Source organism: Equus caballus, chromosome 3 (genome assembly GCF_041296265.1).
Source record: "Equus caballus isolate H_3958 breed thoroughbred chromosome 3, TB-T2T, whole genome shotgun sequence".
NCBI lineage: Eukaryota > Metazoa > Chordata > Mammalia > Perissodactyla > Equidae > Equus > Equus caballus.
Genome location: NC_091686.1, coordinates 22,041,808 through 22,069,279, shown reverse-complemented (window position 1 = coordinate 22,069,279; position 27,472 = coordinate 22,041,808). Strand labels below are relative to the sequence as shown.

Below are 27,472 nucleotides of genomic sequence, written 5' to 3'. Positions count from 1 at the left end.
GAGTCTAAATTTGAACCCTGCTATACAGGATTCCACTGATTTCCTGAAAACACTTCTCTCATTCACTCTCAGTGTTTGCACATTCTTTCAAATATTTATTTTTAAAAAAGACACTTAGGGGCTGGCCCTGTGGCCAAGTGGTTAAGTTCGCGCACTCCACTGCAGACGGCCCAGTGTTTCATTGGTTCAAATCCTGGGCGCGGACATGGCACTGCTCATCAAACCACGCTGAGGCAGCGTCCCACATGCCACAACTAGAAGGACCCACAACTGTCGGTGTCGCAATCCAATGTACACATCAGGATAGATGCGGAGAGGGCTGATGGCCACTCTGAGTTTATTATAACCAGCATTTCAATATATACATAGCTTACATCTGTTAAACATACACAAATGTTCTGGATGAAGTAATTAGCGAATGCCAAGAATTCTTAGTGATTTCTCAAGGAGCCCTCCCTTGGCCTCTGTTTTGATATTATCATGTTATTGCTGTGCTCGTATACTTTCTCTTGGAGCATGCAAGGCCTCCTAGGCAATGGCCCCTCCTGCTCCCGATATCGTGTCTCCATCTGTGCCCCCGGGCGGCCGATGCCTGTCTTAGGTTGCCTCCCCCTGGAGGTCTTACCCGTCATTGGCTAACCGGCCTTCTCACCTCCGGGTCACAGTTTGTTGGCAAGATTTTTCCAGTGATTATTAACCCTTCCTGTGTCAGGGGTGGCTACAACAACAAAGAATATACAACTATGTACTGGGAGGCTTTGGGGAGAAAAATAAAATAAAATAAAATAAAATCTTTAAAAAAAAAAAAAAGACACTTAGGCCTCTAGTTTCTAGGCTCTTTCACGCATGTCTGACAAGAGATACCATTTACCAAAAATCTTATAGCTAGTAAGCATGAGAGGCAGATTTAAATACACTCCATTCTGTCTCCCTAGAAAAAGAGATAATTATGAGAGAAATAAGGATCCAGGAGAAAACAAAAGTTTTTTTACTACAATTAATAAAAGTCTATAGATCAGGACTCTTCATCTAAGAATTATACAATTTTAAGGGACAGGAATAGTTATATGTGTATGCACAGACATACACACACATTTATTACAGAAAGTGAACCATAGAATTTAAGAAATGGAAGGAACTGTAAACGAGAAAACTTCAGACCCACACATGGGTGGCCATGTTAAAATTTGTGCCCAGGAGCTCTGATTCCCAGGCAAATACTCAATCCAGGACTAAGAATTACGTGGTTTTCTTCAGTATTTCAAGTCTCCGGTCAAGATCTTCAAAGTCAACTTCTTCAGAATCATAAGGGTCAATGGATAGGCTTGCTTGAGGTTTTACATCAGGCACTTCAGGCAGTATAAAGTTATCAAAACCAATCTTGGCTCTTGATTCTGGCTTTAGAGAAGTTTGGGGGTTGAGTCCTGGACCTGTTCATTTCAATAATGTAATTACAAGTCACAACAATAAAGTCCTCCAGAAAGAATTCCCAGCCTCAAAGACAGTAGCTATTATTGATTTTGAGAGTACAGCACATAATATGGCTGGAAAACTGGACAATTCCTCCATCATGCAAATGGTGGTAGTGGTTACATTTTGTTCACAGTCTTATTCAAGGGCAATTTGGACTTTTTAAAAAGGCACAATTTTTCATAACATGTGCCAGGATGATCTAGAGTGGTAGTGGTTTAAAAACATTTTTTTGTGTTAAACATCTCTGAGATCCACATCCACCTTGAAAACTGTTAGCTACTACAAAGGAACACACTGTACCCCTGGTAAATCACTAATAAACTTCTCTCACCAATGGGGGAATAGTCTTATAACTGAAATATCTTCAATAAATTTCAAGCAATTCTAACTTCTACCAGCATTCCCTATACTTACTAGGAACCAGGGAAGAAAGCAAATCATTCTTCTTATAGGAGGCATTCTGAAAGAAAAAAGACCACTGGGAAGTAATGGGTTTGAATTCTAAACACACATTTTGTTCACAGTAAACTTTCCATAAATATTTCTTAAAATTAATTTTATCACAGTCAAGCTTCCTTCGTGTTTAAGGTTAAAGTTTTTTTATGCCTTCTAGAAATGAGCCTTAGAGTGACTACGGGTTTTGCTTCCTCTGTCACCTATAGCCTCATACAAGAATCAGGAAATCTTTTATCTTTGAGTCTGGAGATGCTAGTTGTGGAAGATGATTCAGTTTAATAAAATCAGAGGACCCTTTCTCCAACAAATAATTGGCAAGAAAAGAAGGAGAGGCAGGAATAAGGAAGTGCTAGAGATTAAAAGATTTGAGACATAACAAGCGAACATAATATGTGAATTTTTTTGGATCTTGATTTCAACAAAATAACTATATCAGGATAGATGCAGAGATGTCTCATTTTTGAGACAGGGAAATTTAATATGGATTGAGTATTATATGATATTAAGGAATTATTTTTCATTGTTTTGGGCATCATAATGACTGTTTTATATTATAAAAACAAAGAGTATGTGTTAGAGTTATACACTGAAGTATTTACAGGAGAAATTATATATATAATGTTTGAGATTTGCTGTAAATTCCTTCTCTCCCTCCCCAAAAAAAAGTGTTAGGAAGAGAGACATAGATGAAATAAGAGCAGCAGTATGTTGATAACTGTTGAAAATGAGTGATGGAAGTTCATTATATTATTCTCTCTAATTTGGTATATGTTTAAATTTTCCATAAAAAAGTTTGCTTTGCTTTATTTTTAAATCAGAGGACTTGCATTCCAAGAGTAGAAGCTGAGCAATACACAAGGTGTGGTTCAGACAGATAATTTCAACCAGGAAAATCAGAGTTAAACTATGTCTGAAATATAAAATCTTAAAAAAGAGCTTCATGGCATCAGAAATACCTAGCAAAGTGAGAAGAAAAGAACAATTTCTCCTTACCTCATACTGAAGGAACAAGGAGTAAAGAAAATTAATGCCTATGGCTCTCTAGTTTTCACTTATTTGACTTCTCCAAATTTGCGTGTACAAAGTTATGAGATTTTTATACTGTTTTCAAAAATAAATTGTTTTTTCTACAAATAAATTAAATATATCTAATCTGAAACATGAGTCTAAACCACTGTACATTAAAGACTTTAAAATTTGTCCAGCTCATAAACATGTTCTTTGCAATCTATATTATGGTACTGTCAGGAGGTTGATGAAAGACTGTAGCCCTATTTTCTCATGAGTTCAGCATAAAAACACATCAAATATCAGCTAAATGATTACAAATATGCCCCTCAACCTTAAAAAACTTCACAAAGATCATTTTACCATTCAAAAGGCCCATTTAGAAATACATTCTAGCACTATTTGTAGTCCCATTCCAGATTCAGTTTCCCTATCCGTACTGACCTGTCTTTCAGGAGGAAGGGAAGAGAAACTAGGGGCTGGGGATGGCACAGGTAAGGGCCCTGGTACAGATATTGGCGATGCCCAAAGTGTAGGACCAGTTCCTGCTACAGTCCCACCTCCTCTGCCAAGGGCACCTTTCTTGACATCCTTGGTAAATCCAATACTGATCAGGTCTGCTGGGCTTTCAACCTGAAGTAAGAAGGAAAGAATCACATTGGGTTCTCAATTTATTACACATTTGTTTATTACATACCTACTACATGCCACGCACTCTTGGAAGCACAGGGAAAGAAACGGTGAGCAAAGAGACATGGTTCCTGCTCTCGTGAAGCTTAGAGTCTAGCCTAAGTCAATGACAGGTACGGCCACCTTCAGGTTTTCTGGCCCATGTGCTTCATCTTTTTCCCTCTTTCAATGACTATGTTGTAAGAACCTATGAGGTCAGACACTGGTACACCAATAAATAAGAGCTAGATGTAAATATGCATAGATATGTCTACAGGAAAGTTCATCAAACTTCAGCAGTGGTAAACTCTGGATTTATTCATTCACTTGACAAAATCTATTGACCACTTAATGTAAACCAGGCACAGTACTAGGGATGCTACAGTGAACAAAACAGACAAAACTCCCTGTCCTCATGGAACTAATATTCCAGTGGGAGAGACAGATAATAAACAAGATCACTAAGTGAACTGTACAGTGTGTTAGATACAGATAGGAGAGAGAGAGAAAAAATATAAAGCAGAGAAGAGGGAAGAGGTTGACATTTTAGAGAAGGTAGCCAGAAGGGCCTCACAGAGAAGGGAACAAACATTTTGAGTACAGACCTGAAGGAAGTGGGGGAGGGACCAGGCAGATAGCTAGAGAACAAAGTGTCCGGAAGTACAAAGGTCCTGAGGTGAGAACCAGCATATGTGTTTGAAGAAGCACGAGGAGGCCAGTGTGGCTGCAACAAAGTAAACAAGGGGGAGAGTGGAGGGAATGAGGCCAGAGAGAAGAGGGGAGAGTGGGTGTAGGCAGCCTCGTTGGTTATAGGAAAGACTTTGCCTATTATTCTAAGTGAAATAAAAAGCCATTGGAGGGCTTTAAAAGAAGAAGAGTGATGTGATCTGACTTAGGTCCTAACAGGATCTCTGACTGCTATATTGAACTTCAGCTAACGGAGAAGAGGAGTAGAAGCAGGAAAAACAGTAAAAGGATCATCCAGGCAAAAGATGATTGAGGTTAGATCAGGGTAGTAAACGTGTCAAGAAGGTGAGTGGATCTGTCAGCCTGGAGCTCATATCAGCCGAGAGGCCTTAGCAAGTGAGATACATGTGGAAGTCCTCACCATAAACATGGAATTGAAAACCATGATATTGGATGAAATCACCTAGAGAGTAGGGAAGAAAGAAAAGAGGTCCAGAGCCTGAGTCCTTGGCACATCACTGGTGGCATTTCCTGTGGCTTTTGCTTCTTCACAGTGCCTTTCTATATTGTCTAAATTTTTCCAATGTGGCATTTTTCAACAAACCATGTAACTCTTTGGAAGAGAAAAAAAGAGTGAAATAGTCCCTATCAGGAAACCCTCAGGAGCAAAGCATCAGAAAAGACAAGTGTGCCCCTTAACCACAATCCAACATGGCACATGCTGCCCCAGCAACTGGAAGGCATTAGGGAGAAATCTGTCATCCTAAAATAGTCCATGACCACCTTTTGGAAGATTAATCCACTCTCCGTGACAATGATGATGATGATAAAAAGCCAAATTTGATTATATTTGCTTCATGCCAAGCATTGCATTTAATTTCCTTGTATGTATTAGCTCATTTAATCATCTTAAAAACTTACGATATTTGTTAATAACTATTGTTATCCCCTTCTTAAAGTTCAGAGAACTGAGTCTTTGAGAGGGTAAGTCACTTGCCTGAGGTCTCATGGTTAATAAATGGTGGAGCGAGGTTCTGAATATGGGTTATTTCACTACTGAACGCATACTCTTAACCAAGATTAAATGACAGTGCCTTGTGCCTTCGGATTTTGTAGCCTCTATTCCAGAGCTCTTTATTAAAATGCAAAATATCCCTGTGGCAAAGCTGAGATCTTAAGAACTAAAAATGTTTTATACACTTCTGAGTATAACACTTTAGGTGCCTTTATCTTTGTTTTCTACTCTGTTGTTAACAACTTAGAAGGGTCATCTGATAGTTAGCAGAAGTCAAGTTCTGTTAGGAAAAGTATGTGGGCAGAGAAAAGGTGCAAATGTCACCTGCTTTACAATCCTGCCACATTCCTAAGTAGAAAAGCTACTCTGGAAGCCACATTCCTAAGTAGAAAAAATCTTCTGGTGCACAATAAGAATCTCAGCTTTAAGTCAATCCTCCCTTCTTGAAAGTACTCACCATATTGGTTGCCTTGGATTTATATGGCACATTATAGTTCTTAGCAATTTCTATCAGGTACTGTTCCACTAGAACCTGGGGTAGAGTGTTCACACTTAATTTACACATTAGCTGCAAAATAAAGAACATAATGAATTTGGTCACACACATACCTACAAGATAAGAAACAAAAAAGGGTTTAGGTAGTCTTTCACCTTTGAATCATTGTTCTTCATCTTTCTAGTCTCTGTAATGTCAGATGTATGATTTTAAAAAGATGTATAATGGGCCTGGACCCATGGCTGATTGGTTAAAGTTCTGCACACTCTGTTTGGGCAGCCCGGGTCTGTGGGTTTGGATCTCAGATGTGGACCTACTCCACTCATTAGCCACACTGTGGCATTGTCCCATATACAAAAAAATAGAGGAAGATTGGCACAGGGCTAGTCTTCCTCAAGCAAAAAAAGAGGAAGATTGGCAATGGGTGTTAGCTTTGGGCGAATCTTGCTCAGCAAAGAGAAAAAAAAAAGATGTATAATTTAGCAACAACAAGGTAGGGCCCTGATTGTATCATAAGATAGCCTTGTCCTGGGGTGAAGGGATCTCAAACCAAGTAGAATAAGAGGAACAAAATAAACATAAGAAAAAATATTTTGAATCAAGAATTCTGATTTTATGACAAGTACTTGAATTATGTCAGAGGTGATATTCAACATATTAAAAAACCAGTACAGCAAGGCACTAACCAGTCTGAATGTATACCCTGAATGATGAGAATGTCCACCAGCCTGAAACAAACACTTCAGCCAGATCTCTGTGTCCCAGCTGAATGTCTGTCCTGAATTATGTATGCGTGGTCATGCTGTGAAATATTCAAAAGTTGAAACTTCAAAGTTGCATTAACTTCTTTCATATTACTAGGCCAGTTACATTTAGGAAAAATGTATACTTCCTTAATAAAGAAATCAGCTCAGAGTCAGCCCTGATGGCCTAGCAGATAAAGTTCAGCTTGTTCCACTTCCACAGCCCAGGTTCAGATCCTGGGCATGGAACCACACCACTCATCTGTCAGTAGCCACGCTGTGGTGGCAGCTCACACTGAAGAACCAGAAGAACTTACAACTATACACAACTATGTATCAGGGCTTTGGAGGGACAAAGAAGAAAAAAAGAGGGAGATTGGCAACAGATGTTAGCTTAGGGTGATTCTTCCTTTGCAAAAAAAAAAAATTTTTTTAAAGAAATCAGCTCAGTTTTCTTGACTCTAGCTTTTTGATAAAGATTTGAGTTCTCTAGTCCAAGATCTTCATCCAAGTTGCTCTGATTCCAATGCAAAACTTATTTCTAAACATCTTTCAGTCTGCACAAAATTACATGTTCTGAGCTTGTTCAGCTTTTCCCAGACTTGAGGTTTAGAAAAATGTGTGTCTCTGGAAATGGTACTACCCGAGAGCTGACAGTTCCAATCTCATTGGTTCGACACAGTTGACCATATTCTTGGCTGTACTTTGCACACAGCTGGTTAGACACCTGCAGCAAACCATCACCAAGAAAGAAATAAAGGCAAAATTCATGAAGTTATGGTAAATTTACTTTAGATAAAGAAACACCAAAAGAGCAAAAATCACTTTCATCTTACCTCATTGGAATCGTGTTCTTTTAGCATCAAAACAACAAGAATAACAAGTGCTTTGCCCTGTTTTTAAATATCTGATAAATGTGAAACTGAAAACTTTTAATTCTAAGCACTATAAATTATGGCACCCCTCTCCCTCGCAAAACAAACCCAGTTTCAAGTTTTATTTTTTTAGGTAAATTTTGTTTTCCCACCATTGCCATGAAAAAAGTATTCATTTTTCACTTAAAGACTAACAGAACAAAATACTTTTTGGTTAACCTTTAAGAGAAGAAAGGATTCCCCAAATAATCCTACAATTCTGAATGAGTAACACTAGTTATATCCTCACCTACATTCATTGTACAGGCAGTTAAAATTCTTCAAACTTACTATTTTCAACTCAGGCACCTCTGACTGGAGGCGAGGAGCTGCCCAGATTAGTGTAGATATGGCTTCAGCCAGACCAGAATCCAGTTCCCTAAGGAAAGCATGAAATTATGAAATTCAGGGCTTATGTCTCCCTGTTTTCCCTACTTCAAAGGTAGCCCATGGACATGTTCAAAATATAATCTTAAATGATTTTTTAAAAATGAAATTAGAATATAGACCTATATGTACATATATGTAAATATGAACATAGATATACACACATACATGTGTGTGTTTATACACATACAGATATACGTATATAGACTGAAAAGAATATACCAAAATTCTTATTTCCAGATTTGGTGATTATGGATTCTTTTGCATCTGTACTTCCCAACTTTTCTACTACAAGTTTATACTGTATCTTTACAGCTCAGGGAGGGAAAGACAACTATTCAGCTCTAAAAATGGCTCTCTGGAGTGACATATTCTCTTCAAGCAGGGCTAGTTCTCCCTAGAAAAATTAGACACAAACTTCTTTGATACAGTCTCAACGAGTTAGAGCCCACCCTCTTCCTCACTAGGTGACAGGGATGCCCTGACACTCCTTTGAGCCTGAGAAATGACGCAAGTTCAACAGATCTCACTTTGTGGCCTGGATCAAGCCAAACCGAGCCAGCAGCAGGTCACAGTACAGCTCCAGGATCTCCATGGCCTCCACGAGGTAGTCTTCTCGGATAATGTGCTCCACTCGGATCCCAGCTCGTTCATCCTTGCCGGCAGCCAGATGGTCAGCAACCTCCTTCCTTGCTTTCTGGGCCTGCTCGGCTGCAGCACGAAGCACACATACAGAAAAATGAATGTGCAAAGAGGAGTTTGTTGAATAAAAAGGTGGGTTACATGATAGTGTGAAACAAGGTTTTTATTTTTAAAAACCCAAAAATATCCACAAGATATACCATATATGCATAGACAAAGTTACCAGTGAACGAGATCAGTGGTTCTTCAAGTGCCATCCCTAGATCAGCAACATCAGCATCACGTGGGAACTGGACAGAAATGCAGATTCTTGGGGCTCACCCCAGAAATACTGAACCAGCAGCTCTGGAAGTGGAGCCCAGCAATCTGTTTCAACAAGCCCTCTGGATTCTCACAGCTGTTACAGGTTGAGAACCACTGCTCTAGGCGGTGCTTCGACAGGTGATCTTTATTTTATCCTGTCAGCTAAACTTTATGTTCTAAAATATTCCATATGGGGCTGGCCTGGTGGTGCAGCAGTTGGTTAAGTGCGCAAGTTCCGCTTCTCAGTGGCCTGGGGTTCGCCAGTTCGGATCCTGGGTGCGGATTTGGCGAGGCTTGGCAAAAGCCATGCTGTGGTAGGCGTCCCACATATAAAGTAGAGGAAGATGGGCACGGATGTTAGCTCAGGGCCAGTCTTCCTCAGCAAAAAGAGGAGGACTGGTAGTAGTTAGCTCAGGGCTAATCTTCCTCAAAAAAATAAATTAAATAAATAAATAAAATGTTCCATAGTGAATTGTAATAAAAATATTAGTTATTTGAAAAAGGAGAATGCACGAAGTGTTCTGCATTAAAAAATGTTTTCATATATAAAGTTCCATTTGATCCCTGAACACCTGCGTGAAGTTTGTACGTTATTTGCATTTTACAGCTGAGGAAATTGAGATTCTGAGAGGTTAAATGGCTTGTCTGTGGTCACATGACTAGGAGTGACAGGTTGAATTGGAACTCAAGCCCAAATCTTCAGCCTGCAAACTCCTATGCTTTTTCACCACAGTGTGTCATAAAATAAACAAGTAGAGTCATGTTGAAGTAACAAACGTAACCTGTCCCAGGCCAAACCACCATGATACGTAAAATCTTACCATCTTGTGTTACCAATTCATGACCGAGCCTGGGGAATTAGGCTCTTCAAAAGTCAGGAAAACCTGAGCCTCCAAATTATATACCCTGTCTATCCACTATACCCTAAAAATGATGCCCACCATCTAATGGTGAATAGACAGAGCTACTCTGTCATTGTAAACAAATCTTGACATGAGACTGCATTTGAATCTGAAATAAACGCAAAACTCAGTTCTTGGAAGGGTGCTTAGTTAAGCCCAAAGTAGGAAAATGTTCTTTGCCCTGGACATCACAGGGAAAAGAAATCACAGTAGAACTAGACTTGTTTCTGATAAACGCTAAACTGCTATTCCACCAATATTAATCTAGGCACATATTTACTGTGTGCTCAGGTTAGAATTTGTGTTACAAATAGAACCCTGAAGTGACAGAAGGTCAGGATTATTACGTCTTTTTAAAAAGAAATAAATTTAGGTAAGACAGGGCTAATTCACCTCATTTATCTCAAATCATTCAGGCATTCCACATTTAAATGTCCTCCTTTGTAAGAAGAGGATAAAATTTATCTGGATAATAATATGTATCACTGGATTGTCAGGATCAAATAGCACATGAGCATGCAGTTTAAAATTCACAAGTTCTGTGTGCACCATCATTGTCATCCTCATTGTTCATGGTAAAATAATGGGTAACACTAGGTTCGCCTACGTTCCATTTGTTTTGGCTGCTTTCCTTAGGCCTCTGTTATCTGAGTAATATCCAAACTCCCTCTGCAAGATTTGGCTAAAGAATGCCCAAAAGTCATTTTGGAAGTTTGAGTAACAGCTGCTTCTCTACCAATAGATTATGGCAATTCAATAGTAAATAGTGCTGTTTACAGAGCACTCAGAAAACTGTATTTACATGCAATACTTGTTTCACCTGAACCTTCCTCATAATCAGAGATCATCAGTTTTGCAGTTTATTGAGGGGTTAATGGCTCATGTGACCCTCTGGAATGAGGAAAGAGCAAAAGGCAACAGAAAATAAGTTGAACTTAAAGAAAGAAGACAACATGTGTCAGTCACTACCCCTACTCATGGGTGTAATACTGCTTGAGCTGTCACCTGATAGAAGAAATAGCATTTTGTGTGTGTGTGTTGGAAAAAAGGTGAGGAAGGCTTTTCTGGAAGGGTTCTTCCAGAAAAATTTGCCTGAGAGCTCAAACTTAATAGCTATAGCACATTTGAAAAGGCTTGACTAGATAAAATCCTCTGCCTTGGTGGAGAGAAGTCCAGTAATATGGACTTTTAAGCCTTTGGAAACTTTTAAATGATTTGATCACTATACTAATCATTCCCACATTCCTACAACTCAGAAACATCCCTTTAAATTCCAAAGTTAGTAAGTAAAGTCTTAGGAGATATATCACCCAGGGTGGTGGGCGAATTGCACAGTGATCTGAGAGGCAGCTTGCTATGTTGCCTGGAGTATTTACTCACTTTTCTTTTTTTCCAGGAGTTTTAGGCGGTTGACAACCAGTTGCAAGTTGACCCGAAGGCGATCAGCTTTGAAAGGAGAGCTGAACATGATTTCACCACAAGGCACGGCAGCTTGCAAATCACCTTGCTGAGCAAGTTTCCCAGAGAAAGAGTTATCAGTGTCACAGGAGCCCTCATTTTTCCACATCTACTTTATTCATTCAAGAAGCCCCATGTAAGGAATTCCTGGCTGCTCAGTAACGTCCTGAATGCACTTGCTTCTCTGTGGACCAATTTCCCAGATATGACTCTTGCAATTAAAATAATGGTTAGGTTTCCTTCAGTTTATTCCAATTGTTAGTGTTTTTTACTGAAACTTTTGAGAGTTCTGCAGGAAGTTTCTGACAAAAATGAAAGTCTTTGGCAAGTGTCTGAGGAAGTATACAACAGAGGGAGAGTTCCCTCCCCAAAGGACATATCAGTCACTCATGGGAAATTGTAAGACCTTCTTCTAGATAAAATATTAGTGAATTTGAAGGGGAAATCCCCATCGAAATCTAGAGAGGTCAAATAACATTAAAAGCATATGGAAATGAGGACACAGAATTGTTCAAAGAAGTAGATAAAACAGAAGCTTGAAAATTTCACATTTCTACATTTGGACATCTAGAAAAGGTCTTGAAAAATAATCTAATACCAGGCACCAACAGGTTTCTAGGGAAAGTTAAATCTGCTATGTATTTCTATAATTTCAGTGTATGCTGGAATTAGTTATTTCTGCCACTGGCATCAAAAGATAAAGTTCCGTTCCTAAAATGACACCTTCACATGCAGAAGCATACAAGCAGGAACATGTGACATTATAAAAAAAGCCACCTACTCCTCTTGTTATGACACATATGGTTTCCCAAGTTACCAGCACTTCTCTCTGGTTTGATCCCTTAACATCAAAAAGAGTTGGAATAGTTGTCTGAGCTTCCCCTGCCCGTACTACAGGTCTCAAAAAATTACTGACAAGGATCTAGACAACACGGAGAGCTGGTTTGAAACTCATGCCTCCTGAGGGTGAACAATAACCAGCACGGCAGGGTTTTGTTGTTGTCGTTGTTGTTGTTGTCTTCCTTCCAGCACAGGAGCTCAAGCTCTCCCATCACACACATTCAATCTACACACATCAGAGGAATTCAATAGGAATCCAGGGAAAGGGAACAGGTGGACAAAACAGATTGAAGTTTAACTTTTCAGTCCCCAAATGTCCCAAATACCTTTCAAAATCTCCTTTCACTTCATCAGTTCTTAAAACTCTGTGGAAATAAAAGAAACAAAACAAAACTTGGTCAGGGCCAATCTTCCTCAGCAAAAAAGAGGAGGATTGGTGGTGGGTGTTAGCTCAGGGCTAATCTTCCTCAAAAAAAAATTTCTTTTTCAATAAATGAAAACTACATTAGTTTACTTATCACTAATATTCCTGTCAAACTGTCACTATGGAGCTTCCTACCGTCAATACGTACCACCAAAGAAATGAAGACTTCTTGGAGTAAAGAGCTCTACAAGATGATTCAGCAGGGATATGACCCACCCTTTTGAGACTACAGCACCAAACCAGGAAATCACCTGTGTTTCACCAATCAGAACATCCTGTTTTTTTAATCAGACATGCTTTTGCATCACATAATTATGTTAATGGCTGTTAGCCAAAAAACTTTTTTGCTTGCATCTACCTGTGTCTGCTCTTTCCACTTTGTCTGAAAAACCAGCTCTCTGAGAGTGTATCTTGATCTGGGAGAAACTGACTATCCTTAACTACACCTGGATGGTCCAAGGGTCTCTATCTTGACAGTTTTAATGCCAGTTTAGTAAGCTAAGGAATGAACTAGAAACCAGAATGCCAGTTAGTGCTAAAACGGAATCACTGAGCAACCACGGGACTTCCTTCTTGGCCAAACTGAGAGACAAAATGACTGTTATGAATAATATTAACATTCACGAAGCAAAGCCCTCTGCTGATTTAGATGGCAACAGATCAGTAGCTTCACTATGTTTTACCCACTGGTGCAAGGTGTGTGTGTGTGGTGTTCAATAATTTTGATGATCCTTTGTGCCCACCCAGGTGAGAAAAGAAAATGGTCTTCCCTAGGAAGAATCTTAAAGATCATATACTTTATTAGTATTTTAACTTACTCATTTTAATATTCTAAGAAAATATTCTCATAAAAAATTCAAACAATAAGTCCCTTTTCTTTCTTTTGGCCACGACCAAATTCCATTTTCTTCTCCGGAGATAGCCAAAGTTAACCCGTTGTTGCATATCCTCTACTCCTTTTCTGTACAGACACAGAAATACATGCAACTGTAATTTATGTCTTTTAACTTTAAATACATGATATCACACTGTGCACGTTCACTTATTTTTTCACTTAAAATCTTTAAAGAGCTCTCTTATCTACATTTGCTCCCACTCCATCTAGTTCAAGCTCCTCATTTTGCAGAAGTGGGAACCCAAGTCTAGTAGTAAAATGACTTTCCTAAGGTCAGATAGCCACAGAGTAGGGATCATAGCCCAGCCAATACTTTCTAACTCAAATGAAAATCAATTGTTATTGGCGCTGCCCCAGGGCCAGTGGGTAAGTTCGTGCATCCCGCTTCAGTGGACCAGGGTTTCTCTGGTTTCCATCCTGGGCCCTGACATGGCACCGCTCATGGGCCGTGCTTGGGCAGCGTCCCACATAGCACAGCCAGAGGCACTCACAGCTAGAATGTACAGCTGTGTACTGGGGGGCTTTGGGGAGAAGAGGAAAAAAAATAAAAAAAAGAAAATGAATTGTTATTGGACAAGTTTGCAGAAATGGAAAGGAGAAAAATCCACTCCGAATCCAGTCTCTCCAATAGTTAAACCTATTTTTCTCGGTTTAGTTTGTATTTGTATGCAAAACTACTTTTTTACATAGATGTAATCAAAGCACAGATTCATCTGGTGTTAATTTTTTCTCCACTTACGTTAATCAGATGTTAATATTACTATGAAGTCGACTAGTTAGTTGGCAATGAATGGTGACCTAATATTTCATTGAGTAGTCAAGCTCTCTTCCCACTAAACCAAGCTGCTTCCCACTTTGCCAAGCCCCTTCCTCTCAGTCCTCACAGACTTTCAAGGCTCCTACTATTTGCTTCACCTTCCCCTAGATCCTGGCTCTGGTCCATTATCACGCCCCTCAGAGGCCCCTCAACTCTTAAAGAGCTCCCATCTCCACTCTGGATGTCCAGGCATGTCCTTAATCTCTTGGGCCCGGGTTGCCTCCCGGTTCCCGAGGTTCCCAAGGAGAGGCTTCACAAGTCAGGCCCGGGAAGACCAGGAAATGAGGGTCTCTGATGGCCACGCCCCAAGGATCTGTCTGGGAACCCCCAGAATTTACTAGAGAGATTGCGGAGTCATTGTGGGTTCAGGGTGAGGGGGCCGGGCCCAACCCTCTTCCCGTGACCCGGCCTCGAAGGAGGAGTTAGTTTTGCCACTGGAGACAGCGCTGGGCGAGAGGGGCGGTTGGCTAGCGCCCTCCCCTCCGGGGTACTGTTGGGCGTCGCTCTCTGGCCCAGGCTGTGACGCAATTTTCCCGCGCCGGGGGCGGGACGTGCTTGACGCCATCTCTGGGCGCCCGGTTGGGGGCGCTGGGTGTGGGGCGGCTCCGGGGCCGGGGATGGCGGCGGCCGTGGTTGCAGCGGCTCCGGGACGAGCGAGAGGAGCCCGAGGAGCGCCGTGAGATGGGCCGGTGAGTGTCGCCGGGAGTGGGGGCCGCTGACCGACCTCACGGAGGCCAAGAAGGCCTGGGCTCGGAGCTCCAGAGGAAGTGGCCCCCCTGAGCCCGTTGCTCCGCCGGACCGGGGCCCGAGAACCGCGGACCGAGGGAGCGAAAGTGGCCGCGCCTAGACCCCCGCGCGCTTCTCTCTGGCCAGGCCCAGAAGGCGGCCTCAGGCCCCGGCGTCCCCGCGACTGTGTCTCCGCGGGCCGGAGTGTCCGAGTCCTCGGGGCGGGAAGAGGCCCCCAAACAAGGAAGCATCGCCTGCGGGGCCTCGCCCCTGCCCCTCTGCTTGAAGGGTCAACTCCCACCCTTTCAACGCAGAATTCCCAATTTCCAGCCCTACCCTTGTTGGAGCAAGGATTTCGGATCATGGGAAGCCATAAGCTCTAGTCTCTTCCAAGCTCCTGTCTTTCTGGCAGGTGCACGTCTCGCCCTCAGCGAATTCAGGTCTCGGGCTGTGTTTAGCTTCTTGATTCCGGGCTCTGCTGACAGCGTTGGCAGCTCTGCGAATGGTCCCCCTTCCTCCTTAGTTCGGTTGGGGTCACAATGCGTCTTCCCCTTGAGAAATCCTCATTGAGCCCCTTCAGAGGCCGAGGTTTCAGATTTCCAAATGTGTTTTGTGTTGTGGGAACCTAGTACACAAGCTTGGCTCTTTGTTGTCATTCCCTCAGACCTCTTGCCTCTGTCAGTCCTTTTATTAGCCTCTGTTTGGCTAACCCCTCAGTGACCTAGAAGCAGGTTTTCTTTAATGTTTTAGGTGCAGGGAGCAAGGATCATTCTGGGATTGAAAGTGTGACCCCAATTTCTGTTGGGAATGAAGGAGAAAGATAACTGCTTTTCAGGTACTGGAATTCAGGCAGAGAAGGCATGCAAGACTTCTGCCCGCTGTGTAATTTGTTTATGTAACTAAGAATTTGTCTTCCGCCTTATTTTCCCATCTCTTCACCTTTTTTTGTACATCCACACTTTGCCAATCTTTTTTCCCCCTCCTCAAAGCCCTAGTACATAGTTGTATATTCTAGTTGTAAGTCCTTTTAGTTCTTCTATGTGAGCTGCTGCCACAGCATGGCTCCTGGAGCCGAACCCAGCTACCGAATTGGCGTGTGCTGAACTTTAGGCCATCAGGGCTCGTTCCACACCTTGCCAATCTTAAGAGAGAAATATTGCTTTCAGTTTGGTTTGAGGCTTGCAGTGGTTTTTTAGGACCTGATCAGGACAGTGGGTAGTTTCTCAGAGTATTAATCAGTACTACTTTCTGTTTTCAGAAATTAAGGCTCCATTCTTCAGTGCTTGATGTTTCTGGCATGCGTATGTTCGCATATTGATAGTTTACCGTGAATTTTGTTCCATTGTTAACTACGTGAGGACCAAAGCAATGTTTTCACTTTCTGTCACACCTGATTCAGTACTTGGTACCAAATTGTCACTCAGAAAAGTTGACATACACATGAGCCCAATTTTTTACCCTGAAAATCTGTTAATAAGGTTTCCCCCTGAGTGACTCCCCCTTGACCTCTTTTTCTGCCCTAGAAACATAAATAATTGTTCTTTTCCCTCTAGTGCTGCTTTTCTCATTTAAATAACCTCCACATGTGTTTTCATCGGCCCTGAATAAAAGTGAAATCTGTGAAGTTGATTTTTCTAGCTTCTCCTTGTTCGGATGGGAACAATGTTGAGTCTTCCACTTTTATTTGTACATTTACCTGAAATTGAGATCCGAAGTAAATTTAACCTTTTGGGATGGGTACAGGTAGAAAATGAAGAATATGATATTAAGGAAAACAATGAAGTTCAACACATGGAAAATTTTTTCCAGGGATGTCTTCCTACAAATTAGAGCTTAAGAGATGACTTTTTCTCTATTCAGTTGCCTGGGCACTCTGGACATATGTGCTGTCACCTCTGGGGAAGAAGACAAGGCAGGGACTCCTGGGCTTTGATGTCTTTCCGGCTTTGAAATTACCTTTCTTCACGACCCTGGAGAGGCTCAGGGGCTAGGCTGCTGCTTACTTTATTCCTATTTCTGTCTTCTAGGCTTTCAAGCCAGGGGGGAGGACACTGCTTCTTATTACAGCTGCTCAGAAGCACCACTGGAAGCTCAGGTAATACAGGCGCTTTGGATACATTGTTGCAGAAAAACATCCAGGATTCAACAGTGGAAAAATAGAATGGAGTATAGAAGTCTCTTTTCTGATTCAAAGAACTGGAGCTTGATTGGAAGAAATAGGTGACAAAGTTTATATGCATTGACATGTTCAGACCAAAAAGATACTTTATGACAGTGGGCAAAACAAGTATGAAAGGTGACAGTAAGAGAAAGGGGAGAGAAAACTATCTTATGAATCATATAGACCCTAAGATAGTAATAAACAGGTATGTTTGGAGGAATGGAACCAGAATTTTAGGAAGTGGTTTCCTAGAGGAGACCTACAATGGAAAAGGAGCCATTGGCAAAAGAAAACACAAAGGAAAAAAGAAAGAGAATGAATGAAGAAGGCAAATTGAAGGTGGTTAGTGAGAAGAAAAGAAGTCTTGCCAGACTAGGGAACAAGAAGTATACATGAGGTGAGAAGTGTTTTGTTGTTCTTTGGGGTGGAAGAGAAACAAATAAATTGTAGAACACACCAGTACAATCACTGTCTCCATAGGGCCCAAGTTGAATGTAGTATATTATGGGGCAAAGAAGATACTAATTTCCATAACATGTTTGGGAAACAAGGTTGGAAAAAAAAAAGACACAAGCACCCTCAGGACTTATTGACACCTGGGTCCTTGAGGTAGCGGTGATATAAGGCAAAGGTGAGTTTATCTAGGCCTGGGGCCGGGGGAGTGGGGATAGATGAGATCATAACTCAAATTAGGCTGGGGACAGGAAGCGAGGATGAGGGCATACTTTAGGAAAGAAGATAGCACAGTAGTCTTTGGTGGTGAAAGGAGAAACTTAGGAAAAAGAGCCAGCAGCAAAGACCATGTGTTCAAATCCCCCTTGGGGGAGAAGGCTGAGAAAAGTCAAGATCCCCATCAGAGGCATGACTAATCATGAAGCTGTTGGTTTCTCTGGGGTTGTAGAGCCCACAGGTTATTTATGCATCGTTGAATGCTTGTTTTTGTAGCTCTTTGTGGTTTCCCTGACTGTTTCTTTCATGTCCTAGGCTGGATGAATGAGGGGGTAACATCCTTGCGTGCCCCTTTCTCATACCTCTTTTTTTCCAGTGGTCTCCTTTGTTACGTCTTCCTCCATGCGCACAGTTGCTGCTATTTCGTTTGACTTGGTTCACCCCTAGGTTACTTTTCTTTGCCTCTGATTTGTTCCCTAGCAGATGTGGGCACCCCAGCCAGCAGCAGAGAGGGGTGCAGGGGAGCCACAGAGAAGCCCCTTCTGATGCCCCAAGGAGCAGGCCGACCCCTTCCAGGCTCCAGGAACACCACAAAGCAATATGAAACCTGTTCATGAGAGGAGTCAGGAATGCCTTCCACCAAAGAAACGAGACCTCCCTGTGACCAGCGAGGATATGGGGAGAACTACCAGCTGCTCAACTAACCACACACCCTCCAGTGATGCTTCTGAATGGTCCCGAGGGGTTGTAGTGGCCGGGCAGAGCCAGGCAGGAGCCAGAGTCAGCCTGGGGGGTGATGGAGCTGAGGCCATCACTGGTCTGACAGTGGACCAGTATGGCATGCTGTATAAGGTGGCTGTGCCACCTGCCACCTTCTCCCCAACTGGCCTCCCATCCGTGGTAAACATGAGCCCCTTGCCCCCCACATTTAATGTAGCGTCTTCTCTGATTCAACATCCAGGAATCCACTATCCCCCAATCCACTATGCTCAGCTCCCATCCACCTCTCTACAGTTTATCGGGTCTCCTTATAGCCTTCCCTATGCTGTGCCACCTAATTTCCTACCAAGTCCCCTCCTTTCTCCTTCTGCCAACCTCGCCACCTCTCACCTTCCACACTTTGTGCCATATGCCTCACTCCTGGCAGAAGGAGCCACTCCTCCCCCACAGGCTTCATCCCCGGCCCACTCATTCAACAAAGTCCCCTCTGCCACCTCCCCACCTGGACAGTTGCCACATCACTCAAGTACTCAGCCACTGGACCTCGCTCCAGGCCGGATGCCCATTTATTATCAGATGTCCAGGCTACCTGCTGGGTACACCTTGCATGAAACCGCTCCAGCAGGTGCCAGCACAGTTCTTACCCCTCAAGAGGGCCAGTCTACTCTGGAAGCAGCCCCTGCCAACGGACAGAGACAGCGAGAGCGAAATTTAATAAGACGGGAAAGTGAAGCCCTGGACTCCCCCAACAGCAAGGGCGAAGGCCAGGGATTGATGCCAGTGGTAGATTGTGTGGTGGATGGACAGTTGTTTTCAGGTTCTCAGACTGCGCGGGTGGAGGTGGCAGTGCCGGCACACCGAGGGACCCCAGACACCGACCTTGAGGTTCAGCGGGTGGTTGGCACTTTAGCTTCTCAGGACTATCGTGTGGTGGCAGCTCAGAGGAAGGATGAGCCCAGCCCCCTCAACCTGTCCCATCATACCCCTGACCATCAGAGTGAGGGGCGAGGGTCAGCCAGGAACCCAGCAGAGATGGCCGAGAAAAATCAGGCCCGAGGGTTCTACCCTCAATCCCATCAGGAACCAGTGAAACATAGACCTTTACCCAAAGCAATGGTTGTAGCCAATGGCAACTTGGTGCCCGCTGGAACTGACCCAGGCCTGCTGCCCATGGGCTCGGAGATCCTGGTGGCATCAAGTTTGGACATGCAGGCCAGAGCCACCTTCGCAGACAAGGAGCCAACACCACCCCCCATTACCTCCTCCCACTTGCCCTCCCATTTCATGAAAGGCGCCATCATCCAGCTGGCTACCGGGGAGCTGAAGCGGGTGGAGGACCTCCAGACCCAGGATTTTGTGCGCAGTGCCGAAGTGAGCGGGGGGCTGAAGATTGACTCTAGCACAGTTGTGGACATTCAAGAAAGCCAGTGGCCTGGATTTGTCATGCTGCATTTCGTGGTTGGTGAGCAGCAGAGCAAAGTGAGCATCGAGGTGCCCCCCGAGCACCCCTTTTTTGTATATGGCCAGGGTTGGTCCTCCTGCAGCCCTGGACGGACTGCACAGCTCTTTTCTCTACCCTGCCATCGGCTACAGGTGGGAGATGTCTGCATCTCTATCAGTTTACAGAGCTTGAACAGTAACTCAGTTTCTCAGGCCAGCTGTGCTCCCCCAGGCCAGCTGGGTCCCCCCCGAGAAAGACCTGAGAGGACAGTCTTGGGACCCAGAGAGCAATGTGACAGTGAGGGGAAGAGCCAGCCGTCAGGTGAGGGCTCCCGAATGGTAGAGCCCTCACAGCCGGAGCCTGGTTCTCAGGCCTGCTGGCCAGCCCCAAGCTTCCAAAGATACAGCATGCAAGGGGAGGAGGCACGGGCTGCACTGCTCCGTCCCTCTTTCATTCCACAGGAGGTAAAGCTTTCCATCGAAGGGCGTTCCAATGCAGGAAAATGAACCTCTCTCCCAGACCAGGACTGGGGCTTTACCCCAAAGCTGGGCCTCACCGTGAACAGGCAGAGGATTTGCACATGCCGAGCAGGGAATGGCTCTCTTGGCAGTGAGACTGGGGGGAAAGAGGAGGCATGAAGGCAGCCTCCCAAGACAGGGTCTGTTGCTCATTACCCCATGGCATCCTTTCAGGACAGTGCTAGAGGGTGCTGTGATGGGGAGCAGCAGGCCTGGGCCAAGGAGGTAAGGGGGTGCATGCAGGATAAGAAACATTCCAAATATCAGGGCCTCCCTGTTCTTTCCTCCTCATCCCTAGCTCCTGCAAGGGGAAAGTCAGGCTTTGGGAGCAGGTGGCAGAGGGAGGGAGCAAAGAAAGAGCCAAAAACGATGATCCACAGCTTATAGTAGCAGTTCAGCTGTCTGAAGTTTCTTTTCCTTTCTTTTTTGTGGTGAGAGGGCAGGAGGCCCCATGGTTGGAAATAAGAGGGTTCCCACCCAGAACTCTTTTTGAGAGCTGTGCACTTTAAAGGGTAATTTTGTTCCAGATGTCTCTGGCTGAGTTTGTGGGGGAGGAGCACTCATCTACAGGACTCTGCTTGATCCTCTGCTTCAGCTGTTTCCTATCTCTCCCCACCATTCCTGCCACAAGGCTTCTAGCACCAGGAGAGAGAGAAGCCCCTCCAGGCTTCAGAGTGAAGTACTGCCTTGGTGAGCACCCAGTTGGAGGACTTTGGGAGAAAGACCTGATGGCCAGGCTGACCGGGCTCTAGGCAGGGCTTCTGGAAAGGTAGCTGGCCCGACACAGCTCCTACTCAGCATGCCAGACCCGCTTTGAAATTGTACTGAGTCTCTAGTTGGTGATGGTGACTTTTCAAAGAACCAGTGGATCCTTTTCCCCAGGCCCCTCCACCCCTCCTCTGTCTATGTTGTGCCTAAGTGCCTGCACTGCTCCCTTCCTTCTGCTGCCCTCACTGCTCTGCATGGTGTCTTGACCTGGACCTAATTTGTAGCTGCACTGCCTTTCCCCTTGTGCAAAATTGGTTTTGTCCACTCTGACCAAGACCTCTAGTTTTTGCTGGGTAGGGGTCTCTCTGGTTTCCCCTTCAGTTATATTCTCTATTTTTAAAAACTCAGAATCATGTCGTCTCCTCTTCTGTAGCTGAACAGCTTGGTGGAGAAACAAGAAGGGAACTATGCCCTGAGTCAGGGCAAATACAACTGGCTGGGCAATACCCATCCTGGTGTTTTTACACAGCCCTTTCCATCTTATTCCACTTCCTCTCCCAGCATTCAGGCTTCTCCAAGCCATCTCCTCCCACAGCCAGCTCTAAGGTTCTAGGATAGTCTTGATAAAATTTTAACACCTGAAGTTTCCTAGATTTTACTTTGTAGTGGAATATTCCTCTGCAAAGAGTATTTTCAATCTTAGTTGCATTTGCCCCTCTGTGTGTCTTAAACCCACTTTCTCTTCACAACTTTTAGCATCAGCTTGAACTGTGGGATTCCACTGGGTATTGAGAATTAGGCTCCCCTACTAGCTTCCAGGTGGGTGGGTGGGTTTTTTGTTTGTTTTTTGGGGTCTTTAGACTCTTGAAGCAACTCAGGGTATTGTCCACTCAGTTCTGTGGTGAGGCTTCTCCCAGGGTATGATCCTGGCATTTCCTTTAGAGGTGGACTGGCCGAGGCCTGTCCTGTCCTCAGGAGTTCCAAACCTCTGAGGTCTGATCTCTGCTCTGTCAAAGACTTCAGGCAGGTCTTGTGACCTCTTGCTCTTTCACTTCCTCCCCAGCTGCCAAATGGGGATAAATAATCTTACCTACCTCCTGAGGGGAGGGGGAGTTCTGAGAATGGAGTCATTCTTAGTGTTCAGGTGCTAAAGGTTGTTCTCCTGGGGGAACAAAGTGACTGAGACTGGCTTGTTTGCTACAAGCCTTACACCCCACTGTTTCATTCCTTGAGAGCAGTTACCTGGCCAGTCAGCTTTTGGAGGCCCATCCCAAGGAAGCTGCTGACCTGACCACAAGTACTTAAGTCTCTGGTTCACCTCAGAACCAAACACCAACCCTGTCTGGTGAACACTCAACCTTGTACACAGTTGGGATCATGTCCTTTCCTTTCTCTGTCCCCCATTCTCTCTAATGCTGCTTTATCTGGCCTGTTTCCTACAGTGGGGGCCTGTGGGGCTGAGTCTTGAGGAAACCTCTCAGATGACAGCCCCAGGAGAAGGCCTCATCTCTTGCTGTTCATAGCAACTCATTCCTAGGGATTATTGTTTGCACGGGTTTCTCAGAAACATCCTTCCTCATAGGAAGGCTTATCAACTGAATATAGTGACATGCACACAGTAGACACTCAAGAAATGTCCAGGGACACCAACTGAGCTTCTTCCTTATGGGAGCAAACATATATCTAACCAGATACAGGCCAAGTAGTTTAAATCAAATAACCCTCCACTTCCCAGCCTGGTAACTTCCACTTAATCCTGGAAAGAGAAAATCTTGTGAACCTTGGCAAGTTGGGCCCTGACTTTTCTGCTGCTGTTCCTTCCTCTTCTGTCTCTTGCTGGTGAAGCAATACCAGTAGCTCCCCTAATACCGTGCCATGCATACATAATATAGTAATACTTGATTTTGCTGAACTGCAGAGGTGTCTTGTAAAGTATGGTCTCCCAGGAAAAGAAGCTCTGTGCTCTAAATCTTAGTTAGAGCTTGTGGCATTCCCCTTACCTTTCCCCTCTGGTTCAGTCTTTTCTTCCAGCCATGAGAAATGAGTAACTTAACGGTGTGTCCATTCTTCCTTAGGAATTTCATAAGGTCACAAGAGACCTAAGAGTGGATTTGAGAAAGTGAGCATTTTTGTGGGAACCTGTCAGCTTTTGGGGAATGGGCAATTGAGGAAGGCCAGAGCCAGTTCCTTGTCATTGGTAGGACATTTCCAGAGTTTGGGGATAGAAAGGAGAAATGCTGACTCTGGCACTAAACGGAAATGCCTATACCAATTTGGGAGTAGGGGAACCAGGTAAAGGACAGGTAATACAACCAAGTCTTAGATCATCCCCATCAAGATTAGTGTACACGAGGGAGGGGGAGAACAGGGGAAGGGGACCTGGGAGTTCAGAGCTGAGCACTTGTACCCAATGGGAAGGGGCCCCAGCAGATCTGGACTGACCCTTCCACACTCTTGGTCCCAGTTGGTCTTAACACCAAGGGCTTTGGTCTGTGCTGCTTTGCCACTGCTGCTGTCTGCTCACTGTCCTGCCTGCTGCCCTTTATAGCTCCCTGTCCTTCCATGTCTTTGGCTATGTAGATGAAATCCAGGCATCCTGTCCCTTCTTACATGTGCAAGTGTTACTTTATAGCAAAGTCATGTTGAATAGGGATAGTATGAAATGCTGCTGGTGGGCTGGTGAATCCAAAGGGAACTGGCTTCAGTGCTTGTTGGGAGCCCTTTGGCTCCAAATATCTGACTGTCTTGAGGGAGAAACAAGCAGGTCCCATTAGTGGGGTTTTCTGTGTATTAACTTCTTTCCTTTGTGATATCTTGTATCCTGTTTTAAAAAATAAATGATGGGGAACCAGATTAGGGCCTGTGTCAGCATCCCAGGGAGATTCATCTGGCTCCAGTTATGTGGATTCTGGGGTTGGAAGAGGGCTTGGAGTTTGACTAAATAATAGCCCCATAAGTGGGGCAGTTTTATTTTTACCAGTGGACATCATAGGAGATGCACAGGGTGGTGGTATGGTTTAAACCTGCAACAAGCAGGCATGTTGAAGAGTTGAGTGATCACACTGGAGATGAAGGGTGGACATGGGTTGACTGGGAAAGAGCCTGGGTCCACTGGAGTAAAGATAACCCAATTAATTGGCCATGGGAGATTAGGTCACATTCTTAAAAGCAAAGTAAAGTTTTAGGGAGACTTCTTGGTCTCCTAGGGCTAAGTTTACTCAACCACATTGAAGCTACAGTACTTTCCAGATGGGAAAAAAGTGTACACTACAGTTGAAGAGCTGAACCATGCTAGGTTGGATGTTGACCAGGAATCTATTAGCCCTTTGCTAGGAAGCCTTCACCCTCCAGCTTCCCTGGGGTAGGGAAGGCCTCCCACATTATGCAATAATAAAATAAGCATCTGGGTCTTTGTAGCTGTCAGTTACTCTTTCAACTCTAGGACCTATCTTTGGGCCATAAGCCTGGTCTGGGCCTAGGATGACACTGGCCCTCAAGATGCTAGAGTTGACTGCATTCTCTCCTTACCTGCAGACTATGCATAGTGCCTGGGGCGGAAGGAGGAGAGGTGGTGCGGTTTGTCCTGCTGAGCCTCCCCAGCAGGAACGATAGTAATAAATGCACTTTTCACACTAAGGTTTCTTTATTAGTTTTCCTGTTAAGCCTAGATCCTCCCCCGGTAGATTGCAAACTCAAAGTCTGTGTGATCCCAAAGCCATTCTACTGCAAACGCTCAGCAGTGAAGATGGCCTCAAATTGGGTTCCTGTCTGCAGTGTGTGTGGCAGCAGCCCATGTGCCTTTACCTATTGTCAAACTCGCAAGCATTTATTTCTGTCTTTGACTGTCATGGGGACTGAGGTTCTTCAGAGAGAGAGAGCTGATGACACAGTGGTTTTACACCCACTCCCTGGACAGGGAGTTTGCACGTAGTTCTGAGCTGTGAGTGGTTAGTGCATTGCTGGTGTTGCTAAAGACAGGGTTCATCCCTCATTTGCTTGATACTCACATTCAAGAGAATCTTGTGTTGGGGAAGAAACTGACTGTACTCGTGGCAAACTTGAAGTATTAAAAAGAGGGCTGTCCCCCACAACCTTCCTAGTCACACAGGATCCCTGTAGCCAAAACAGTATATGTTCCAGCTGCAGAGAGCAGACTGCTCTCAGCTTGCACAGCACCTTAGGGGAGGGAAGAATATATTGATAGGGAATGGGGTGGAGAAAGGAGGATGGGAACGTTGTCATCCAGGTGGCTTTAGGGTCCTGAGGAGTAAAGAAGGACTGCACTGGGGAGGGCTGGATGGATCTGATTTGCGTAGGAGTTCCCTGTAGATAAATAACTGATCCCCCAACTACTATCCCCAGTATGTAATGGCTGAATTAATATGTAATCAACTGCATTGTATCTAAAGCCTTAGAACTAGTCAGGTGCTCCCCCCACCCAATACCACTTCTTACCCTCTAATCCTACCTGATCTTTAACAAAGCATTAATAATTCTAAGGATAATCTCTATTTTGTTGTGCTTTTTTGTAACTGTTTTAAATAAATCAATTTGTACTGTATATTTGTACTTTTGTGAGATCCTTTTTGCTGTTTTACCATTTTAAGTCTCTGTACTTGGCTACACACAGATTGTATTTTTATTGTTAATGCTCTTATGGATACCTGCATTTAACTTGTGGACTATGTAAACACAATATATATCAATATCTATATATCTATATATCTATCTATATAAACTACTAGCTTTTCCTTTTGGTGTTTGCGCCTTCTTCCTATCCCAGCCTTAGATGGTGGCTGTTGGGTGGGGGATAAAACCCTTCCTGGGAGAGCTTGTAATAGAGAGCAAATGGTGCCCATCTACGTGTGGTGGAGTCGGGGCAGATTGTGAAGCTAGTCCTGTAGCAGGTCTGCATATTCTGTTGGTATGTATTTCAGAGACCCAGAAGTCTACCTGTAGATTTGGATACTAGCACAATCAACCACCACAAGGACCTGTAGATGTTCTCACTGTTGGCCTTTTCTCCAGTTCTTTACTTTCCTCAGGAATACTGTCAGAAATTGCTGGAATAAGTCAGCTCCAATCATTGTTACTGCTTCTAACTTAGGAAACTTGCCACTAGTAAGAGGTGAAACACTCAGATACATGATAGTGACTCAGATACATTTATTGAGCACTTAGTATGTGCCACAAACTATCCCAACTGCATTATATATTAACAATCATTTGTTGCTAGTACTATTTCTATTTTGTGGGTGGGCAGAGGTTAGTAACTTGCCCAAAGTTAGACAGCTATTAAATGGCAGTGCACAATTTTAAATCCAGGTGTCTTAACTTCTGAGTTTGTATTAACTCATAGTTTGTTGTAAAAATTAAATGAGATAATCCATGTAAAGTGCTCAGCATAATCTTTGACACACATTGAGTGTGCAACCATTTTGAAGCATTCCAAGTAAGACTTCAATATGGAGCTCTGTGAGAGAAAGGCATTTGGCTCAATTAAATACTTTCTTTTAAATGTCCAGTCCTTTGTGACAAGCTTATTAAATTTGTTTTATTTTTCAGAACAGAACTATTTTAGCCCGCCTTGTAGGAATTAACCCTAGTTTGGTCAGGGGTCAGTTAACACTATTAAATAGCCTTGAACCTGTGGAGGTCAGAGAGGAGTCCACGCTTCCTTTTTATGATATTGGAAGAAGTCCACATTCCTGGCATAGTTATTTTTCTGACTACTGCTTAACTAGGGCACTTCCTTCTGGACCACACGATCTATAATTATCTAAACTGTACACAACCTCTGGTGCAGGCTAAGGAAAGTTCTGTGCTTGTTCTGTACCATCACAGAAGGTTTTTAGAAATGACCTCAGCTCTTGTCTCCCTCCATGGTTTGGCAGCCACACAAACTGCCAGAGAGTAGTCATTTTGCTCTAGTCTTGACCACTATTGACTTGTGGTCTCATATCACCTTAATTCTGGATTTCCATCAATGGGTTTTATTATCTCATCTTGGCTCTGGGGAATAAATAAAAAGATGGATTATCTCTTCTCTCAAACGTGAGTTTTTTGGTGCTATGGACCTTAAGGCAGCTATTTCTGTGCACATATTCCTAAGTGCAGCTGACTGCTGTCTGGGATAGAATTTTAAGTTTGACAAACTGGATTCTGCTGGCAAAAGTACCCAGCACCTAGTCTAAATACTGTATCTTCTTTAGAAAATGCCATGTATGAGGAAAGGTGTCTACTTGAGTTTAGAAAAGGTAAGCTCAGTTTCAATAGCCATTGGGACTGGATTATCTTTGTTACGGTGGTGGGGATGGACCCTCACAAAGTCAGCATCGGTTCCTTCTTTAGTGTCCTAGTTGTACCTCATCAACTTGTAAAGGCCCAAATAAGGGATCTT

At 43.7% G+C, this 27,472-nt stretch overlaps 2 protein-coding genes across 13 annotated transcripts; one reads left to right on the top strand and one right to left on the bottom strand.

Moving 5' to 3' along the window:
• Positions 1-304: 304 nt before the first annotated feature.
• On the bottom strand, positions 305-14,655 carry LOC100068023 (IST1 homolog). Of its 11 annotated transcripts, none has more exons than XM_023637263.2 (11): positions 14,468-14,655; positions 13,236-13,378; positions 12,320-12,358; positions 11,076-11,202; positions 8,379-8,559; positions 7,753-7,840; positions 7,191-7,274; positions 5,766-5,876; positions 3,382-3,570; positions 1,888-1,933; positions 305-1,430 (listed from the first exon to the last, which is right to left on the bottom strand). In XM_023637263.2, the coding sequence occupies exons 4-11, from the start codon at positions 11,161-11,163 to the stop codon at positions 1,240-1,242; spliced, it is 978 nt and encodes a 325-aa protein (XP_023493031.1). In that variant the 5' UTR covers positions 11,164-11,202; positions 12,320-12,358; positions 13,236-13,378; positions 14,468-14,655; the 3' UTR covers positions 305-1,239. The 11 variants fall into 11 exon arrangements, with proteins under 11 accessions (XP_023493031.1, XP_023493033.1, XP_023493032.1 ...); XM_023637265.2 differs by having other exon boundaries at positions 14,228-14,643; XM_023637264.2 differs by having other exon boundaries at positions 14,052-14,635.
• ATXN1L (ataxin 1 like) lies at positions 14,563-25,823 on the top strand. 2 transcript variants are annotated; one of them, XM_014738338.3, is made up of 3 exons: positions 14,563-14,818; positions 16,883-16,950; positions 18,169-25,823. In XM_014738338.3, the coding sequence occupies exon 3, from the start codon at positions 18,286-18,288 to the stop codon at positions 20,350-20,352; it is 2,067 nt and encodes a 688-aa protein (XP_014593824.1). In that variant the 5' UTR covers positions 14,563-14,818; positions 16,883-16,950; positions 18,169-18,285; the 3' UTR covers positions 20,353-25,823. The 2 variants fall into 2 exon arrangements, with proteins under 2 accessions (XP_014593824.1, XP_014593825.1); XM_014738339.3 differs by having other exon boundaries at positions 14,670-14,818; positions 18,166-25,823.
• The last annotated feature ends 1,649 nt before the right edge of the window (positions 25,824-27,472 follow it).

Bases quoted from the DNA above. Each gene is read 5' to 3' on its own strand.
- ATXN1L (XM_014738338.3), top strand. From the start codon at position 18,286: ATGAAACCTGTTCATGAGAGGAGTCAGGAATGCCTTCCACCAAAGAAA.
- LOC100068023 (XM_023637263.2), bottom strand. From the start codon at position 11,163: ATGTTCAGCTCTCCTTTCAAAGCTGATCGCCTTCGGGTCAACTTGCAA. The intron at 7,275-7,752 runs GTAAGTTTGAAG...GGTTTGCTGCAG, and splicing joins AGGTGCCTGAGTTGAAAATA to GTGTCTAACCAGCTGTGTGC. The intron at 5,877-7,190 runs GTAGTACCATTT...TTTATTTTGCAG, and splicing joins TTGGAACTGTCAGCTCTCGG to CTAATGTGTAAATTAAGTGT.